Source organism: Parasteatoda tepidariorum, chromosome 5 (assembly GCF_043381705.1).
Source record: "Parasteatoda tepidariorum isolate YZ-2023 chromosome 5, CAS_Ptep_4.0, whole genome shotgun sequence".
NCBI lineage: Eukaryota > Metazoa > Arthropoda > Arachnida > Araneae > Theridiidae > Parasteatoda > Parasteatoda tepidariorum.
This window is the reverse complement of record NC_092208.1, coordinates 87,412,240-87,435,085: the sequence shown is the minus strand read 5'-3', so window position 1 is coordinate 87,435,085 and position 22,846 is coordinate 87,412,240. Positions and strand designations below refer to the sequence as shown.

General features: G+C 28.5%; 1 protein-coding gene across 2 annotated transcripts in view; it reads right to left on the bottom strand.

Moving 5' to 3' along the window:
- Nucleotides 1–22,846, bottom strand: part of LOC107453652 (superkiller complex protein 3) — a 73,321-nt gene that overhangs the window by 14,096 nt on the left and 36,379 nt on the right. Inside the window, exons 16-30 of one of the 2 annotated variants that reach the window (XM_043039681.2) lie at nt 20,725–20,777; nt 19,339–19,446; nt 16,231–16,347; nt 14,987–15,087; nt 14,474–14,576; nt 13,352–13,534; nt 10,481–10,686; nt 9,203–9,264; nt 8,462–8,518; nt 8,246–8,389; nt 6,586–6,727; nt 5,428–5,521; nt 2,458–2,535; nt 911–1,044; nt 667–796 (exon numbers count right to left, since the gene is read on the bottom strand). In XM_043039681.2, coding sequence (XP_042895615.1) covers nt 667–796; nt 911–1,044; nt 2,458–2,535; nt 5,428–5,521; nt 6,586–6,727; nt 8,246–8,389; nt 8,462–8,518; nt 9,203–9,264; nt 10,481–10,686; nt 13,352–13,534; nt 14,474–14,576; nt 14,987–15,087; nt 16,231–16,347; nt 19,339–19,446; nt 20,725–20,777 — 1,712 coding nt within the window. The remainder of the gene's footprint in view (nt 1–666; nt 797–910; nt 1,045–2,457; nt 2,536–5,427; nt 5,522–6,585; nt 6,728–8,245; nt 8,390–8,461; nt 8,519–9,202; nt 9,265–10,480; nt 10,687–13,351; nt 13,535–14,473; nt 14,577–14,986; nt 15,088–16,230; nt 16,348–19,338; nt 19,447–20,724; nt 20,778–22,846) is intronic. The other variant, XM_043039683.2, reaches the window with a different exon arrangement.

The following is a 22,846-nucleotide window of genomic DNA, read 5'->3' as shown; positions in this document are numbered from 1 at the left end:
TTAAAAATTGTTTTCCAAATTTAAAAATCCATAAAAATCATGTGGTTCATAATTAAATTTCAAATTGAATTTAATAAAAGCATGCATTTAACAGTACAAGAACTAAAAGCTATTTTTATTATGATAACATTTTTGACTAGCTCATACAAAAAAATTAATTTTTAAAATAAAAGAGTTTTGTTTACTTTAATTATTAAAAAGTGTCTGGTAAGTGGACATCCAGAAAGAGGAGTTTGTAATGCAAATAATTCATTAACAGAGGGTCCGAACGATCAAATTATGTGATTTTTTCCAGCATTATTAATTAAAATAAAAATATGTTAGATCTAAAAGTTAAATAAATTTGATTCTTTAAGTCGGCTATTTTAAAAGTCTCATTTGTATCTGTAGAAAATGGGATGTTTTGGATACAAACAAAAATCAGGATAAACTGCTGAAAAATCAGGATAACCATGAACTCTGAGATTAGATTACCATAAATAAGTTATTTTTAATAATAATAATGATTTTTTAATTAAACAGACAGAATTTTTGCAAAGTCAGAAAAAATTCCATAATACATAGAATTTATTCACTATGGAGATAAGGATAAGTCTTGAATCAAATAAATAAATAAAAATAGATGAATTACTTAATTTTAAAGCCGAAGCAATAATAAACACATACCTTTCAAATAACAAAGTTAAATGATTAGGAGAATCAGGTCCTTTTATATTCGTAGCAACCATAGCCATGGCAACTTTAATGTGAGATTTATTTGCAGGGATTTTGCACTTTTCAAAAGCTTGGGCAAATACTGAAATAAAAAGATCATCAACATTGTTATTTGGGAACGACATTAAGTTTTCTAAAAATGTATGATACATAGAACACATTTGTGAGCGTAGCACTGCACACAGGATAAACTTACATTTTAATGCCGGCTCATACTGTTTATCTTTGTACAAAGCAAATGCAAGACTGCAGATCACAGAAGTGTCATCACTAGTTTTCTTTGTCACTAGAAGGAAATTTTTGATAGCTTCTTTCATTTGGCCAACAGAACTGCAAAGGAAATCATTGATGTTTAGGATAACTTCTAATATACTTATTAATATAAAATAGGACAAATAATTTTTGATCTATCCAATTTTATAAAATTTCATACTTAAAAATTAGATTTCCCAAGAATTATTCGACCAATTTCATTCAAACTTCGTATTTTGTCCTTTAAAAAGACCTACTTTAAGATGATGTAAAATGTTGCATGGCTGACAATCCAAAATCATTTAGACTTACTATGAAAAATAAATAAATATTATAAATTATTTTTTGCATGGAGTTATCTTTACATAAATGTATTTTATGGTTGTGAGAAAAACTGTTTTGATTAGCTTTAAAAGTTCTCAGACTACAGCAATATGTGCTAAAACTGAAACCTTAATAAGAGGTATTAACTTCGGATTGCTCTCCCCCCTAAACTCTTGAGATTATATTTTCCAGATAGGGGTTTCCAGAGAATCAATAATCGGTTTCATAGCTTAAAAGAATGTCTGCACTAATTAATTTGCATAATTCAAGTTGTCACACGTTTGAGTTTGAATACACAAAAATCCAATCTTAAGTTATTCAGGATGTTCAATTTTTTTTATTTTGAGCACTGTCTGTGGCCTCTACAGAGACACTGACATTTAATTGATGACACAGCATGTTTAAAATTTTTTCACTTCTTCTACCCTAGGATAACTCTGGTAATACATGAAACATACTTCATGATTTCTATTATTTTAAAACATACATTAACTCTAACATTTTATTTCTTGGCTACATCTTTTATACCCTCCAGTCAAATTTGGAGGATTTAGAGAAACGTAAGTATGGATTTATAAGACTTTGATGCTGAGTTCTTTTGGACGATGAAAAAAATGTCAATATAAATGAAGGGCTCAGGTTTATGCAAAATTTCCTAATCTCTTTCAACTTTATAAAATATTTATCTTATATCAAACTATAAGTTGGTGTGAATGCAAATCTCAACTTGAGGAAAAGTAACCTAGAGTTTGTTTGAATTTAAGTTTGTTGCATCAATAGAAACATATTTTTAAATTATCGTAATCTAATCATCATAATCTAAAATATTCTTAAACTGAAATAAAAATATGTCTCGGTATGATTAGTTGATTTAAAACAAATCTATTTGTTAAATATAAATACCTATTCTTTTTTCGTTAAATTTTTACTTTATTTAACAAAGCATTTTAGTTTGTAACTAATTTCATGTAAAAAATCTTTGTCAAAAAGATTAATTTTTAATTTTTAAAATTGTTTGCTATATGTTTGCACAAGAAAAAAAATTTTTGAAAAGGAATTTTTCCCCCCATGTACTACTTTCGAAAAAATCAATGAATTTCCAAATAAAATGTCTTTTGTTGAGGCATAGTAACTTATAATAACTGAATAATGAAATAATAATAATACCTTAATACTCTAGCAAAATTTATTCGTACTGCCAGATCAAACTCAGTTTCGTTATTATCCTTCATGAGATTCAAAGCTCTAAAAATAATAGAAAACAAGATTATGATAGTCAGATCAAATGAAGTAACACTAAAAAAAATTTAAACTAAGTATTCTGATTATGAAAAAAAAATCTGAGATGCACAACAAATTAGGGCCAGCCTTACATACCATGAGGTTTTACAGTATATATCATGCCACCCACTCTCTGTTGATGTAACCTATTCACTGAAAATGTTTTTTAAGTTCTGATTCTAATCTGCAAAGGCAAACATGTTCAGTTTATTTTATTATATTTTATAACCAGCGATGAACAGTCCACTTATTTTTGAGTTTAGTACTATCAATGTTCAATTCTATAGCCATGTAATATTAACCTCACTCAGAAGACAAGGATCAAGTATTAGAGCAAACTAGCCTTCATAAAAGAACTAACATCCAAAAGAGTGACGAGTACACAGAAATTTATACTGGGCCCATCTTTTCACAGAAGAATTTTTACCTCTGCATACTCCTGAAAAGCTTTTTTCTTCCTTTTATGGTGCAGAGAACTAACAAATAGATAATTCATTCATAATAAAGAATATTGTGAAAGTAATTCTTAACAAAATAGTGATAAGTGGAAGTTATTTGTATTAATTTATCAATAAACACCATCTATTGTCCGTATGTACTTATTGTATATGAAGAAGTTCTTTACACTATACTCATCAAACTAAAAGGGAGGAAAAAAAATTGTGTGTTTTGGACATCAGGTAACAATTAACATAAATTTCCCTATCATTATGTCGCTAAATAAAACCTTTAATACCAATAGAATCCAACAACAAAGAAAATCATAAATAATAAATTTATAAATGTACTCTTAAGGGCATATTTGTATTAAAAAATATTGGACTTAAATCAATGATTTCTAAAAAAAAAAAAAAAAAACTATCAGGTGATTTAAATCTCATCAGCCCGGTTATATACTGACCTTGGCCGGTAACCGGCTGAAGTGTTTAAGAAGAACCCTGCTATATCAGGGGTCTGTCTAGGCTTTTCTGAAAAGTACCTATTTATTGAAAATTTTGATATAATTTGTGAAAAATTAAAAATTATATTAAAAAGTCAACACAAAAACATGGTAAAAATACAGATTTATTGTTTCTTAAGGGAGACAAAAATAAAATTTTAAGAAAAAGTATTTTGTAAAAAGTATTTTGTGAAACTACCGTTTTTCCTAAAGTTAAATTTGTGAAACTACCATTTTACTTAAAATTGAATTTGTGAAGGTACCGCTAAACGGTAGTAAATTCGGCCTGGACAGATATATAGATATACAGATTATATAGATATACCCAATCAAAATAATAAATGAACACCGATTTGCAACTACTTGGAGTCTGTAGAAACATTAAGTCAAAAACCATTGTATTATAACAAAGAGAGTCAAATTTTCAAGAAAATGAATTATAAAAAGGCAAATTAAGTTGCATTATTAAACATATGACATTTTTTTAAAAATTTGTCTCAAAATACTCATAAACTTAATAACCCACACAATTTTCCTCTTAAAATAAGCAATAAACCATACTTTAAATCTTAATTGATTAGTTCAAAAATTTGTTTTTATCTAATTAGTAGAAAAACTATCTCACACATAAACTTATTTAAGGTGTAAGGAAAAAAAGTTTAGCACCAATAAAACATAGTTACTATAGCAAGGATATATTTCAATACTTTTCAATATGAAAAATTGCCAATTATGTGCAATTTATTGAAGTATACAAAAATATAGGATAGTTTTTTAATACATAGGATTTATAGGAAACATAGGAGGACTTTTACTCCTAATTCAATCCACACCAACCTTTTAAACTGGAAAATGAGGAAGAAATTCCATCTTTCCTGTTTGACAAAAGAACAAAAACAGGAAATTGGCACCAGCGCATGCTGGTTAATGGATAATTTTTTTAAAGTGACTTTAAGAACTAAATGTTAGAAAAAGAAGAAAAGAAATTGAAATTTAAAAAAAAATAGGTACTTTAAGGCCAGCGGTTCCCAAAAGGTATCCCTAGGGTTCCGTAGAAAAGTCACAGGGATTCTGAGAGTTAAAACTTTAAAAAATAATAATAAATAGTATTTTGGAAACCTATTTTCATATCTATATCCAATCAAAACAATCTGTTACTTATTTAATATTTCGGTTATTTTTATGAAATTATTTAGGCAAAACGTCAGTAAAAAAAAATTGTGCTATTTTATAAGAAAATATTTTTTCTAATAACAATCTCTGGAATAAATTATTCAAACAACCAGCATTTATACGAGATTTGCCCTGATACTTCTCAAACTTTTTAATTTAAAGAGAATAACAAAACTCAACAATAAAAAAATGTGTTTCTTTGATAAGCATTTTCAATATTTATGACAGTTAATTCAATGTTCATAATTCATTTTCATGTCAACAAAAACCATAATTCAGCTTATTTATATATTTATTTATAGCTTAGGCATACACTAAGAACTAATTCAGAGCTTGGCGACATGCTGCTTCAGACCTGTGGATTCAACTGTCTAACATGAAATCAATTTTAAAGACTATTATTGATAAAAAAGATTAAAAAAATTAACACTATTTCAAAACTGTGTTTCTTAGGTTAAGTTTACAATTGCTAACAAACTTTATTTATTAATTTGGCGTCACACCAAAAGAAGGTAAATTATTTGGGGTTCCATAGCTCGTGAAAATTGAGAGCCGTTGCTTTGAGAAACCAACTCTAAAAATACTGCCTATACCATAAATTCTTTTTTAGTACAAAATTTAAATAGTAAAAAATTTACCGAACCAAAGTGTAAATATAGATTATAATACAAGAGAAAAGTATCTAAGTATATTTCCTTCAACTAATAAATATTTATATTAACACATAATTAATATTTCATTACCTTTCATAAGCCAAAAGCGATCCATTACATATACGCTGTCTCTCTAACAATATTCCTAATATGTTATTCATTTCAGCAGAATTATGATTGTTGGCTAAAATATAAAAATACATTTTTTATTTAGTGTTAGTTTTAATATTCAATTAATTAAAAACAAAATAATAATGCTGATAGAACTCATAGCTAAAGCTTGGGTGGTAACCTAACATTCTTTAAAAAGTAGCCTTAAAAAATTAAAATAAAAAGGCTTCTAAAATCATCAAAAATGATATAAATATAAAAATAAATGGGTGTAATTGACGATTTGTTTATTAAAAGCAAACTATTTGACACAAGAAAATTATAATTTAAAAGTTTCATGACACTTTAACGAACATTTAATTTCTTTCCTTACTATTCTATCTTGAACCACAAATAATAATTTACCTTCATCCCTTTTTATAATTTCTCTAGATAAAGCCTATTATTCTATAACAATTTTTATGAATTTGCTCTCTAAACCTTTAACTTATCATGTCTTTTTCATCAGGAATATTTAAATTAGGAAATGCCAAGAAATTTCCAAAGATTAGCAATTTTGTTAACCGTTTAATGCTTTTTCACTTCCCCCAAGAAAAAAAGTACATAAAAAATTTACAGAAATTTTTTTTCCATAGGAATAACATTAATATTTCAAGAGTTTATATTTGCTTGTGAAAGTGTAGTCAAAGTTATAAATTAGCTATTATTCGCTATGGCTAGTTAATATGTTAGTAATACATAATTCTTACTCAAGCTTGGTCATGGAGGCATTCTCAATAAGTCTTATGGATCCATACCGCCAATCAGATTCCGAAACTTTTAAACAGTTTTTTTAAAAACAAAAGTAAAGTTAAAAGTAGCTGCCAGGAATCGCTAAAAAATACTGTTTTTCTTTATATTGCACTACTCACTATAAAAAAAAGTAGTGTCGTGTTGTGATGATCAAGTGTAGATGAAGTGAGTATAGATAAGTAAGGAGTTCGCACGAAGTGGCTGTGAAGTAAAGACGTTTTTTTGTAGGAGTCTGGGACTCTGAGAAATTATTGTTTGGACAGTATTGTTTTGCTACTTCCGAACACTGCATACAACACATCTTTCATTTCTAAAGATAATATAGTGAAATCACATTGTACATACCTATAAATTTTATTGAACAGTCAGCAGCACGGACAACTGCGTCCATCTCTTCAATGTTATATTTATATGATAGAGAGTTTTTATCCTCAGTATTCAGAAGTGCCTCACACACTGCTTTTGAATAACCAGCGAGTGCTTCGTTCTAAGATTAAAATAAAACATCTTATACGGCCAATTCCTAGATTTACGTAAAATTTTAAAACTCCAGACCACATGAAAAAATGGTCATAAAAATTAAATTAACTCTATGTAATAAGCTAACTGAATTTTTTTCATATAAATCAATCTCAATTCCATAACATTTTAACATAACATAGATAGAAAAAGTGGACTTATAAAGGGCAAAATAATACTTAGATTACTATAATTTCAAATAATTATAACTACTTAAATATTCAAGATAGACAGGACAAATGCTTCAATAGAATGGTATTATAAAGCATCATTCATTGACCAATAGCCGTTTATAACACAATAAACAGTCATTGGCCAAAAGAAATGTGATCCCCCAACAAAGAGGCTCTCTTTATTTCACACAATTCAGCGTGTATTTGGAGGCCCGGAAAGTAATGTCGTTTCGGTGCATTTGATATTTGTTATCAAGATTTTATTTTTAATCAATAATGTATTCACCCTCGTTAGTAACAACCTTTCAATGTTGGATCGAAAATGAATTGAAAAAAAAATGAATTGGCTTTTAAGACAAACGAATATTTAATGCGCCGAAACAACATTACTTTCCGGTCCCCTCACATATATATAATTACTTTGATATACATACAGTGTGTATCAATGCAATAATTTTAAACAAAAAATATTTCTAAAAAAACTAAGGAGTTAATTTCTTTGATAATATTAATCTTTTAGACAGTGAGAATGCAGCACATCACAAGGCAACAAGTCAGAACTGAAAACAGAAATGGTAACATTTCAAGCTTTGATTGATTTTACTAACCTAATAATAATCTCTTCACATGTGGAAGGGAATTTGTTTGCAAAAGAAATAATATTTATAAGACAATAGCACTGTAAAAATCACCTAAAATAGCAAATTTTAGAAGCTGATTTAAACAAAGCACCAAGAGCTCATGGTAGCGACAAGAGGCTAGATTGGAAGACTATTTTATATACTTTTCTATTTTTTCGAACATATTTAGTTCTGAACTTCTTATCTCGAAAACTTGCTATCTCAAATTTTTTTTAGCGTCTCTTTAACTTTGAGACATCGAGAGTATCGCAAATTTTGCATAAAAAAGAGAAAATATACATGAAAAGTTTATCCTTTTAAAGATGTATATTAACTTAGTTTGAATTTTAGTCAATAATAATTTTTGAGTATAATTGGAATACATTCCTATATAGCCCATAAACAGCCTGTAACCAAAGTCTGTGTGTGCGTGTTGTAAAGGACTTTCAATTATTTCAGTAAAAGAAAATTCTAAATTTTTGAAAAAGATTGATCTTATGCTTATGTAACTGCTGATTATTTTTTAGTTTCAGATTCTAACAGTTCAAAAAAATTTCACACAGGTGAAAGATTTTAAGATGCTTAAAAAAAATCTGTGATGAAAAGTTACTTGCATGAACTATATAAGAAACTGCAATTGGGATTGTCAGCCAAAGAGAGCAATTAGAAATGACTCATAAAAACCTTCCTTACGTGAGATCCAAGTGTTGTAGCATGTCTAAAAAGATCCAGAGTTTCTGAATGCTTCACTTTTTCAGCAATGAATGCTTGGCCAATCCAACTGAGGGGATAACTTGGTTCGGCAGACTGAGCCATTTTGAAAGCGAAGTGAGAAAGCTAAAATAGTAATAATATCCAATGACAATACAAAAAGGATATTCATGTATACACAAATAAAATAAAAGTTACCTTAATATTTTGGTTTAACAAATATAAAATGCCCAGATTCGTCCAAGTTTCTGCATCCTAAAATTATAAAATAGGGATATTAAAAAATAGAATTTCCAGAATACTATATTTTTTAACTAGGAGATACTACCAATAAACTAATATAGTGCAATATATAAATTCCCTTAATATAGTTTGAATGAAGTCCACATTTGAAAGAAAAATGATTTCCCTACAATGTAGCCACAAATAATGAACCAGATTTGATTTTCAGCAGATTATATGGCAATTTCTATGTACAGAATTGAAACAGACATTTACACAAATGGAGTGTATTACACATTTATAGTTCAAAACCAGTGTTGTTTTAACCATATATTTTTTTCATTTCATCAATTTGAATTTAAAATCAAAATTTTTTAATTTGTTTATTAATTAAAGAATACTTTTATGATTTGAAGTTTTTAAAAAAATATATTTTCATTTCACTTTATACTACTGCTTTTCCTATTTTTTTAATAAACACTAGTTTCATACTTTGAAGATATTCAAATTATTTAATTATCTATGTAATTAAAATTAAAGTAAGATATACTATTTCGTATTAATTATACAAGTTATTAAATGAGATTATTTGATGAATTGGCATCTGTACTGAATTTACTTAGAAATGATGCAGGTATAATTTATATACTCAGAAAATACTCATAAGCCCAGAAAAATTCAGTAAAAAACATCACAAAATTGTTAAGAAATTCTTACATGTCTGTTGACTAGAAGTGACTTTACCAGAGCATGCTGGCCAAATGCAAAATCCTTCAATCCTGAAAAAGAGAAATAAGTTGAATATAGAAGAATTAAAAAAGAAAAAACTTGTATATTCAGGAGCATTTGAGGCATGTAATCTTGAAAAACTAAGAAGTCAAACAAAACAAAAAATCTTATATCATAAAAAAAGGAAAATATGCTTCAGTCTGTCTGCTTACAAGAGTAGATAAAAAAATATGCCAACAAGATTTATACTTAAATCATATCATTCATACAATTCAATAAATTAATATGGTAATGAAAGAAAGAAATTATTCACTAATCAATAGTTATCATAAAAAATTAAATACGAATTTCTGGACTACTTTAAAAGATGATTTATAGAGCAACACCTCAGGTGACATGATTCAGTGAAAATATTTTCACGACTTCAAAATATGAATGATGCTAGTTTGTTAAAGTTACAATTTGAGATCATAGCTCGACTCATGTAGCGCCATCTTTTGAGGTTCGTTGCAAACGGTTGATAGCTTTCTATGAAAAATTATGAGCCGCTAATTAATTAATATAAAACTATTAACTTACAATCTTGAAATCCCTTAATTTACAGCTAGATATTGATGAATTAGGTATTAATAATTTATGCGTTTATTATAATGAGGAATAGTCACAAATTAGGCAAATTGTATTGATGTGAATTATGTTTCTTATTTCTCTAAAAAAAAGGATATTTCATTTGTATGTATGTAATTATTTGTTATAAAAAGTAATGTTTATAAAAGATTGTATAATTTTATACACAAATCTAAAACCTATGAAATAATAGAACCGTAAATGCAACATGTTCATTTATCTCTCAATAAATTTTGCCTGGTAACAATGAATTCATTGTAATATGATCTATAAGGAAAAATTGACACGGATCCTTGAATTAAACCTTGATGATAACAATAATAAACTCTTAAATTGAAATTTAACACTTTTTCTGAACTTTTATTTTTTTTAGACAACATACAAGAAATTATATTATTTAAATAAATACTTTTTGATGCTGATGCTAGAATGAAAATGCTTAAACTATTAAAGTAATTAATTTATTACTTCTGACCCCCTGAATTACAACCTATATAATGAATTATAATTTAAAATGTATCGTTCTTTTTTCTTTTTTTTTAAATTTTGAATTTCTAAGTGGTCATTAAACAGAAAATTATAAAGCATTTTTTGGTCCTTGCAGATGTTAGAAAGAAAATGTTTAAAGAATGAACTAACCTTCTCCAAGAGCTATCACCCCAAGAGTTCTCCAATGAGCATCATTAATGGGACAAATACTAATTGCCTTTTGAAGACAGGTGAAAGCTTTCTTAGAAAACTCGAAAGGATTATTGGAAAGGGTTGACTGGTAATGGTAGTTTACACCCAGATCATGCCAGAGAGTACTCACGGAATCTTTAATAAGCAATGCGCGTCCAAAGAATCTGAAACATTAAGGTGTAAAACAGAAATATATATCTTTTGCACCACCCTTTTATAATGATCAATACACAAAGGACCAATTAAAAAGACCAAACGCTCTTTTAATACCAATTAGAGTGTTTTAAAAGTTTATTCAGACATAGCAAACGAAATTTGGTTTTATTCTATTTTCATTCCAAAAAAAATCACTTCAAAAATAAGCATTAAACAGTTTTCTGCTTTCAAAAATTAATGTTTCTATTGACTGTAAAATGGTTAAATAGTAAAAAGTTCAAAACAAATAAATAAATAAAAAAAATTAATTAATTATAAACCACTATTTTGTATGATGTTAATGGAAATGGAACTTGAAAATTCTTGAATTAGTTTTGAATAAAGAAAGAGTAATATGAACCCCTAGATTATTATTCAAAGTAATTATGACACATCATTATAAAAATAGTGACGAAATAAACATATTATGGCATGGAAATTGGAATCAAGGCCAGACACTGCTTTTACTGTCCCCAGAAGAAAATTAATTGTGGTTCTCTAAATAAAAACAGAAAATCTGCATTATATAATTGATTACTGCTTCGAAAACTTTTTTTAAAAATAGTAACAGATAACACTTTGAGTCTCAAAATATCACTTTTAAAAAAATATGAATTTTCAATACTCTATTATTATAGTTTACTTCTGCTTCTTCAGTTGTGGTAAGCATAACTGAAAGGAAAACTTGGATAGTTATTAAATATTGTAACATGATTAGACACATGAAACATCAATTTATGAACACAATAAAGCATGTTTGAATGATAAAAACAGAATTCAAGACAGGTATTCAAGACAAGAACAAATTAATATCTTGCCCTTTTATTTGCAAAAGAAACAGTCCTTTGTTCAAAACTATTTTAAATTTATTATAGCTACTAAACCATATTAAATTTATTATTAAAAAAACTAGGGAATAACAAATTATTTCTAAAATATAATAATTTTTAACATTTCATTGCTTAATTGTAATTAATGTTACTACAAAACAATTTTGTAGAATATCAATATGCTTACTTTTTTTTAAATATTTTATTAAAATATATTATTAAAATATATTATATTAAAATATATTTTTTAAATATTTTAATAAATATATTATTAAAATAATTCTACAATTATTAAAATAAACAATCAAAAGTTTTAAAAATTCAAAATAAAATGAATAGGAATGTTACAAACTACTGTTCAAAGTTAGCTTTTGACTTGAATAAGTACAAAGTTGGACACAACAACCTTTGTAGAATTACTTCTTGCTGGAAAAGCTTTGTTATCCCACATATGTTGAAGTTGGCCTGTTTGATGTTAAGGTAAAAATCATGGCTTGAATTTATCACAGAAAGTGTTCCATTTAAAAGATTCTCTCCTTTGTTGAAATTCTTTTAACCTTTGGGAACTTGAATTGCAAGTGCTGGTCATCTTAAGTATTGGCAATTATCAAGAAAACAGGGCTTGAACTGCATTTTAAAGCCAATAATATAAAAAAGTCCATTCATAAAAATTGAGGAATGTTCTTTTGCTATTAAAAAAAATCCTCCACATTTTTCTTTTAAGCTCAGTTAAATTTTTTTACGCAATTTCCCTAGCAAAAATTTTACCGTTGCCCCAGTTGGGTTCAAAATTGGCTCAATATGGATCCTACAAAAGAATGCACCGAAGGACCAATATTGTGATGTCTAGATATTTAAATATTGGTACTATAATGGTCTATATTGGCAAATATAGAACCAACATTGGTTAAATAATGAATATAAAATATTGAGTGAATCTGACAATTCTATATAGGACCGCTATTGGTTGTAAAGTGCCGTAAAAGATAGGGTGAATCGGAAAATTCTATATAGGGCCAATATCGGAAAAATAACGGCCCTTTGAACCTTTATTGAGCCAAGAATCATAGGCCAAGTTATTTTGATGTTAGAGTTCCATGGAGCCCTTGCAATCCCAGGACAATTGTCCTTTTCTCCCTGCCTCTTGAGTACTGCCTTGATTGGAATGATATCCTATACATTCTTTAAGTTGGAAAGAATATAATTTCAACCTATGTAAGTTTTTTTCTTTAGGTACTGCAAGTTTATTATTACTTAATCTTTTGAAAATTCATGTTTTTTTTTTTGCGAAATGTTAGTCTCTGTGGGTTATTTTTAAGTTCAGCCATATATCGAAAATAGACGACTATAAGCTTTGCCAGTCAGATCCATAAAATTTTATGAACAAAGGTTTAACATGCTTTAAACTAAGCATTACAAATAATTCTTTTATATAAATCTGGCTATTTTTTTGACATAAAAGGACAACACCTACTTAATTTAAATTATTAAACAAAATTATTCACATAAGTCTTTTTTTTCTTTATAAATCTAGTAAGTCTTTTTTTACACAACTGAAAATAAATATTTATAGGAAAATTTTCAATGGGTATGGAAAGAACAAATAAAATTACTTCTTTTTAACAAAAAAATGGTGAAATTTATTAAATTGATAGAGCAGAGGGATTTTGCCAGTTTGAATGAAAAAATAAATAAGTGTCATCAGTTAGAACAGAATAAGATGGAAGCGATGCAGTAAGGGAAGGAACAAAAGCAACTTTGATCCCCTTATTGCATTGGTAGTGAGGGGATGAAAAATAGTCACCTTGCTCCAAAAGAAAGTATCTGAAGTTTATCACAGGAAACTGATTCACATATTTTGGAATCCTGCACAAGCTCAACAGGTACATTGAAAGGAAACCATTTCTCATTGAGGTGATATGGAATAGTGCATGCATCTCCTGCCAACTTCCAAAGGCAAGAAAGTCCATTATTAGTCTTTGCAACTCTAAAAATAATGAAACAAACATTAGGTATTAGATATTTCTTCTTCACATAACATCATAACAATATATTGTCATCCATAAGCACAATAACTAATTAATCAATACTTTTAGACTTTAAGAAAAATCAACCAAGTGAAAGATTAAACAAATTCAGGTAGAGGAAGTTTTCGTTAAAACCATAGTTAAATTTATGTATCACTTTTATGGGGCAAAATTAACAGACACCACTGCCACTAAGGCAGCTATCTAAATACAAGATAAGATTAAAAAATTGTGTGCCAATCAATACGTTTTTTTTGTCCCAAATGCACCCCAAGTGCATAGTATTTTTTTAAAAATGTATGGAATTATTATGAATGTTTTATAATATTCTGAAAAATACTTTATTCCATTTTAGAATTGTTCTAGTTACTGTTGTCATAAGAAAGACCTTACATTATTATTATCAAGAGTTTTTCTAATCATTTTTTTCTATTTTTGAAAAAGTGGCCACTACTAAAAATGCTACTAGCAACTACCAAAAATGCTACTAGCTGGTCTCAAAATTTAATAAATGAAAAATTATAATTGCTATTAAATATTTTCTCGTTTGATTTATTACTTATTAAATACATTAAATAATCATAAATAAAATAATAAACAAGCATTTGAAATCGATGTCAGCAATTTCAGACAAGGTAAATAGTGGAAAGAACTATAAAATCTATCAATATCAGTCAAAATTTCGAAAAAAAGATAGATATTTGATAGAGAAATATATTATTTAGCAAATTAAGAACAATGATCATAACTGAATTTTTTACCATAAATTATTGTACAGATCTTTCTTTGAATTGATAACTTTAAAAAGTTAAGTTAAAAAATTTTTTAAGGAAGTAACTAATTTAGAATAGAATTTGAGCACCGAGCATGAATATTTGAAACTCATAATGAAAAAATACCTGGACAAAATATCCAAAGCCTCTTGACAGGAATCCTTTGCAACTCCAAACAAACAATCATCCAAAGCTCTTCTGGCATGCAAAACCAATGATTCTGCCAATCCTGCAAAATAGTCAAATGAATCAAGAATAATTGAAACTTCCACAAGAAAATCACAATTAACGGATGCAAATAAAGAGCTATTTTAATGAAGTTTTTATTTTTTTCATAGAATAATGTCATTAATTATATTTTTCAGTAAAGCAGAGGGGTGTCTGGATTAACAGCATTTTCAGCCCGTATTTATGAGATTTAAAAAAAGCTCATTAAACAGAATGGTATTCTATAACAAAATTCAAGTATTTGAACTGAAGTGAATGTTCATTTATTCAAAACAATTCCTGAATTTTGTTTAAAAATGTAACAAAACACACCACTGTTTCCAATGCTACTTTTTCATCTTTTTTCCCAATCCATTCTCATGCATCCAAAAGGTTTAGTAATAAATGCTTAATCAAATAAATTATAAATACCTATAAGAGCTGGAATATATGTTGGAACTGTATTTAAAAGGCTCTTAAATTTCTCAATGGCTTCTGTGAAGATCCCTCTCATTTTTTGAATTGTCGCAATTCTAGAAGAAAACACTCTTTTAATGAGATTAAAATATCCATTGAATGTTGTGAATATTAACTTAGGTCAAATAAACAGAGGATATTTTTGGAGATTGTTTAAATAATGCAAAAGCAAGTTTCTGGTGATTTTAGAACCATCATCCTCAAAGAAATTTAAATTTATAAAACTGAAAATTAAGTATCATCTTCATGCTCTGGAGATAAATTTTTTTTCCTTCCCCACACTCTATGCCATCTTCACTTATTCTTTTTCATTATTAAGTTATAGTTACTTCCTCTTTCAATCTCAAATGAAAGGTATTAATTTTTAAAAAATTTGATTAGATAAATTAAGTAATACAATTTTACTAGTAATTAATATACTTTTATTTAAGCGAACCAATTTACTTTTTAAATTTTTGAGATGTTAAATTCATATACAATTACTATTAGAACGTTTTGAGAATACTTTTTCAAAATTGTTCCTCTTCCAGCTTAATTAGCAATTTTACCTGAAAACTTCTTTTAAAAAACAAAATTAAAAGTGATTTTTAACACTGCTTACTTAAACAGCAGAAAAATAGTTTCCAGAAATTTCTTTTGTTAAAACCGCAAAAGGCTAGTAATTTTTAACTCGTTATTAAATCAAAGATATACGATTACTCATAACAATAATAATACAAGATTTTATGGTTTAGAATATTATTAATTGATTAAATTTAGGCTTAGAGGAGATGGAGAGGACAAAAGATGCTTAATCGTTCGTTCCATTTTAGCTGCTCTGTCAAAAAACTAAAACTCATATTGCTTAACTTTTTATATTACATTCTACTTTTTTTTATCTGATAAGCCATTGCTAAACTTAAGAAAAAGTTACGTTGGGGTGATTTCTCAATCTGTCTCATGAGCATCTATGAGTTTAATCAAAGCTATTTATTTGAATTCTTATTTACAAAACACACTTATTCTCTGTTTAATAATTTATTTTGAAACATTCAATTCAGGGTCTTAGTGTAATTCTAAATTTAATGACAATAAGCATCATAATAAAATGGGAGTGTAATGCAAAAATTTTCAGGAGTTATTCGATCAGTCCTGGAAATCAATGACCGCACCCTGCATATTAGTGGGATACAGAAAAATAAGGAAACGCTGACACTCACTGATACAAAGGGTACATTGCTCTTGAATTGATCTCGTACACTCTTTCATAGGCTTTTAATGCAGATTCATAGCTTCCACGTTTAAAGTATGCATCAGCCAGACATTCCCAGCCATGACTGAAAAAGAAATGTTAAGTTAATTAATTTAAGAATGAATAAAAAAGAACACAGTTACAATCGGTCTACATCAGAATCATTTTTAGTAACTTGAAAATGAAATTTTTGAAATTAAAAAGTCTTTTTGCGGCAAAAAAGGCATGAAATACATCTACCAATAAGTATTTGGACATTATTGATCCAAAAGAAAAGAAAAACAAATTGATATTCAATAGTTTGTAGATTTCCAACAAGAGAACATTTCAGTCTCGATTCTCCGGTCATGCTTTCTTCCACCAGTTTAAAAATTAGTTGACTTTTCTCTGGCTCAGATTGGAAAATACTTTCAAGTTCTGTCTATGGCTGTAATCCTCCTTTATTCAGCAATCCCATTCGACCCAGAGATTCTTAATAGAGTTCAAGACTAGTTCATTTGGTTAACCCCATGGTCCCCGTACCAATCCATGGTCAACTCACAATATGAGTGTTGTCCTTGAAGTAACCCATTACGTAGGAAGTAACTCATTACAAACAGTTTTGAGCTTACTAAATTTGGAAAAAGGTTCTTAGTCCATAACCTCAGTCTAAATACTTACCCGCAAATATAGTTTCAAACATATTTTTATAGGATATTACAATACTTATGTTTTATAACAGTCGTTGAACACCTGACCCAATTTTTAGGTTTACAACTACTTATGTTCAACTTCGTAGTCTTGTAATTTTGACCCACTCTTGAAGACAATGAAACTCCTGGATCAGTATCCCCAGAGGTATGATTTGTTATGGAAATACAGAGGACTTTGTGGCCCTACAGATTTAAGGCGCAATAGTCACCATTTACTACACAGGGAGTTTTTGGCAGGCAGGGATCGAGCCTACGACCTCTTGGACGTGGTCCCAGTGCTCTACCAACCAGGTTATCCGGGCCCTACAATATTTATAGGATATATTATAAAGGATAGGATTTATAGGATGCTTGGGAAATTGCAAAATTTTCAAATCCTGTATTTGAGCCATTACTTGTATTGAGTCAAAGCACATCTACTTGGAAACATGGATTTTGAGTCACTGAATCCATCTCATTTAACACGGTTTTCAAATCCTAAATTTTTAGACCATATTAAAAAACCTGAATCACACTTTTCAGCAATTATTTTTACTTAATAAGTACCATCTACGTAAAGACTTGAAATGGGAGAAGATTTAACAGTACAATATTACTATTGCACGAGCTGTTAAAATACAGTAACTTAGGAAACTTATGTAAATTGGACTACATGTTCATCAGCTGTAACATCAATCAATTTACAGTGGTTTAAAAATTTTAAAAATCACTGTTCAAACACCTTGAATGAAATTCTTATATTATATCTAATAATTTCCTTTAAAGTATTGATTTTCTTTTTTTTGTCCTATGCCTGTTTAGGCAGTGGAAGTGCGATTGTTCTTGTTTTTCAGTGGCGCCATCTATGGCCAGGATTTCGACTTCTGCCACGCCATTCACTCCACCACAACCCGTTTATAGGGCGGGTCACATTCATGCACAAAGGAGAAAGGATATAGAACAAACAGAGAGAGAGAAAGAAACATCCACGCCCGGGCCGGGATTCGAACCCAGGACGTTTCTGATGAAAGGACAGTTTCCTGTCCCCTACACAGGCCGGTCGGCTAAAGTATTGATGGCTAGGATGTTAATTCCAAAATAGTGTAAAAAAGCACAGAAAATAGTTTTTAAACAGAAATTAATTTCAAAAACATTGTTTTAAAATAAACCATTAATAATGAAAAATAAAAGTGAGAAACAAAATTTAAATAAAAAAACAAACAAACAATAGTAGCCAATAGAGAAAGAAGAGGAAAAACAGACCAAGAAAAACCCTGGTGGTCAAGAATGCGCTATGACGAGGTCGTGTGGTACTAAAGTCGTTAACAAAGAAATCAGCATTCATACGAGTAAATATATGAATATTTATTTAATAACTATCACTAGTTCGATTGAGTGAAATCTTTTTTTAAAAATTAATTATGATTCACTTCAAACATTTTGTTAGAAATGTTTTAATTTTCACTCACTTCTTGTAACTATAACACAATTTTTTAATGATTGTATGTAATGAAGAAGACAAAAATGTCAATAAATATAAAGATATTTGGAATTTTCTTAAAATTAACAAATGAAGAACAAAAAAAGAACTGCTAAGAGAAAAATAACGAGTTTATTGATCCTTAATGTAAAAAAATGTGAAATATCTTACCACAAAGCTGATAAAAAATATTGAAAATTTATTTTATATTTAACGATAGGTCCAATGGTGAGAAGATAATGATCTTTCAGAAGAGGGAAATCAGCCCAAACAAATATAAGAAGTAAAGATAGCTTAAACACAAGAACGTAGAGGAACCTGGAATGCACCATTACAAAGTTCTGGTACTTTTAGTAAAGCAAATTGTGGTTCTTAACTCTTACTAAACATGTTATCGTTACTTTAATTTTTATTTAAAAAAAAAAAAAAAAAAAACAACTAAGTTTTAGTATAATCTACTTGTAATACTAGATTAAGAAGATTAGTACATTTGAAGAATTAGTCATCAATGTAACTGTGGTTTTAAAATTTTCCTCCATTATACCAGCTTTTAGGAATAGTGGCTGAATAAGGAAAATTAACACTCAGTATGGAAATGTTTTAAATTTTTCAAGCAGCTTAATATAATACAAACTGACTTCAAGAGTTTAAAAGCAAAAATAAACAAGTAAATATAGCTTTTCATTTAATGGAAAGAGAAAATATAGAGACTACAAAAAATAAATATGGAGACTTAAATATAGGAAATTTGTATAACTTTAGCTGATAATTGTTAATAGAAAATTATCTATGATAATTTTAAAAATAGAATGCTACTTCGCATTTTAGGAATACTTTTGCATCAGTTCCAACAATGCTTAAAACAAGTAAAATAAACGTTTTTTTAATAAATAAAAAAGAAATATTACGCTAATAAAGTTTTTACCTGCTATCAGGATCAGCTCTTAAGGCTTTTTGTAGAGAGAATATAGCGTCATTAAAATTATTTTTTTCCAAATAGTAAAGACCAAGTTGAGTCCAAGCCCACTTGCAGCTACAATAGATATAAAACACTTTTAATAATTAGATGTAAAAGAACTAATACTTCATAATCAAACAAAGATAACTAAGTAATCTTATATCAGCACTGCTTTTTAAAATTCTGTTAGACACAATAAAATGTAAAGTTTGTGTATAATAAGTGTCTGAATATTCTGGGAAAACTTGCAGCTATGAAATTTAACCTTTGAAGGCTGTCGTCATTTTAGTCTATTATGTGCTTCATTGTGAACATTTGTATATGTTACTCAATTTTTGAATCTACTTTTCATCATAAATCTTTTAGAGTTTATGATAAATTTCAGTACTCCACTATACATTCTTTGCATTCAAAAGCAATGCTACTATAGAATAATTATTTCATCGTCCAGAGATTTAATTAAATGAACATTTTGTACTTAAAAAGAAAACATCAAAATATTAACTTTTCTTTGTCACATTTCGCCACCACACTGCAAAAGACATTCTGCTATTCAAGTAGTTCTATACTAGGGTTGCATTATTTTTTATGCCGACTGATTGATGGCGATGATTTTATTCACCACAGCGTATAACAAGGGGGGAGTTTATAGACTATGTCAACCTTCACCCATCAAAAGGAACAAGTTAACATATCTTATATACTAGTGACTAGGTATTTAATATCTGCAGTTAGAGTTACGCCACAATACTCCCTTTCCAGAATTTTATCTTTGATAGAATTCGATGAACGAATACCACTAGTCGATTTATGCTGATTATTATTTTTTTGTGCTTATTATGTGTGTATATATATATATATATTCTATTTGCCCTTTTTGTTATTGTTGGCTGGGAAAATTGTATTTACTTAACATGAATTTAGAGCGCTATTTTGTGAACAAATCAACTGTTTAACGTGGACCACTGATGAGTTCATATCATGTATGGGTCACCAATAAGGGGAGAGTCTATCCACTACATCAACATTCATCTATCAAAAGGTACCATAATCAAGTTAACATGTCTAATATACTAGTGAATTGGTGTTGAATATTTACAGTGGTAGTTATGCCACACTACAAAACGTATTTCATATACAGAATCGCCTTAACATTTTGAATGTTTAGTAACAGAAAAGCACAACACGATCCAACCGTGGTGATAGTAGACGGACAATTAACCTAAGACATGCGTATGCATGGAACTGTGACACTTTCGCTGTGGTGGTGGTCGAAGCAAACAGTACATTCTTCCCGGGCTTACCTGGTACAAAAAACAATACAACAAAAACAAAAAAGAAAGAAATATATACCTGCCTAAGCTGGCATTTTCCGTGATCTTCTTTAAAACAATCATATTTTCTTCCTACAAAGTTTGATTCCAAAGATTACTTATAACTTCAGCTTATGACACATAGATGGTGGTTACAGTTAAATTACCCTGTTTAGACCAACATAGTGTTCATACAGGCGGTTTGATGTTCAATGAAACAGATACATTATATGGGCCATGGGAAAAAGAAATATGCAGCTAAAGACGTACACTTAGATGGCACTGCTGAAGTACAAGAAAGGAAATTAATGCAATTTAAAAAGGACATAGTCTGCGATTTTTTTATTTATCTTTTTAAATAATATGAAAAGAACAGATTCACAGGATTTAAATCAGTTATTTATAAAATTAGATCAGACTTTTGAATTTTTTAAAAGATAATTTAAAAAATCGAATTCATAGTTAGTTAAAATTTTATGAATGCAATTGTAAAAATAAATCAAAACAATACATTTTAAACAATATAGCTGCATTAAAACTTGCTTTATAATAAGAGATAGAAGTGCATGAAAATACAGTCGAACTTCTATTTAACGAACTTCCCTTTTACGAATTTCTCTATTTTGTGAATTTTTTCAAGAAACCAAGAACATTTTGGAAATTTCTTTGTAAAATAACTTCCAAATAGCGAAGTGAATTTTCTATTTAACGAGCTTTTTTTTTTAGATCCACTTTACCCATTTCCGTAAAATTTCAGAATATTTTAAGCTTGTTAACGCATTTTATGGGGGAAATGCCCTTGAATTGATTTTTTTTTCTGTAATTCAAAACTCAAACAAAATTAACGGACCTTATCAGTAGCCATTAAACTTAAGAATGAATGTGGTAATGCTTGTTTAATATTACTTTAATAATTAATGCAGCGATAATTTTACACATAAATTTAGCTTATTTTAGTTTAAAATGTATGTAGCATGATAGTGTAACACCGGATAATGTTTTGCTTTATTCTTGCTTTCCATGCACATTTCTTATATTTTTAAGTTTTATAAAATAAATAGTATATAGGGTAAGCCAACCAGTGAAGGAACATTTCATATATATTGATTAAAAATAAGAATTTGAAAGTTTTTCTTTAGATTGATTGTTAACAATAGCTTACTGCCAAACAATAGGAAGTCATCTAGCAATATTTTGGATTACCTGGTCAAATAGACTTCCCAGGAAAATTTTTTGAATTTGTTATTATCTCTGCAACACTTTGTTTCGTTGAAAAAATTATAAGGTGAGTGTTTGTATTTATATGTTTGAAGGGGAATTAATTGCATGTAGTAGTCTTATTTTTCTCACTGTGAAAAAGAGAATTCAAAATATAGTTATTGAAGTTACGTTTTATTTTTTTATAAAGCACCATAGCATAATCAAGTACTGAGATAAGGGGCTGTTTATTCACTGGATCACCAAACGATGAAAAACCAGTGAAGGAACAAGTGTTCCTTTACTGGGTTTTTCTTCCAGTTAATGAAAATAAAAGAAATTTTTTAATTTTCTTGTACCTTTAGTCATATTATACATCAAAATTCTGTTTAAAAGACAAAAAACAACTTCTAACCAGTAAAGTAACAGGCATGTTCCTTCACTGGATCACCAAACGATGAAAAACCAGTGAAGGAACAAGTGTTTCTTTACTGGGTTTATTTCCCAGTTAATGAAAATAAAAGAAATTTTGTAATTTTCTTGTACCTTTAGTCATATTATACATCAAAATTCTGCTTAAAAGACAAAAAAACAACTTCTAACCAGTGAAGAAACAGGCATATTCCTTCACTGGGAATACTTCCAGTGAATGAACAGTAATGCGTGATATATGATTTTACATTACTCCAGGATAAGTAATTCTGTTATATAGAGGACAACCGAAATTTTGTTAAAAATTGTATGAACAATTCCTGAAATAATTTCAGTTCAAAAAATGTTATGTAAATAAAACGTGATTATATAATTAATAAAAACTACTTTACAATGTTAGAATTTAGAAGCAAGCTCCTCAACAAAAAACAGAGTTAAACAGAAACGATACTCAATTTCTTCAGAAGCTTGAGAGGGAAATCCCTCAAGATACGTTGCAAATTTTTAACGCAGCATTGACTGAAGAGTCTAAT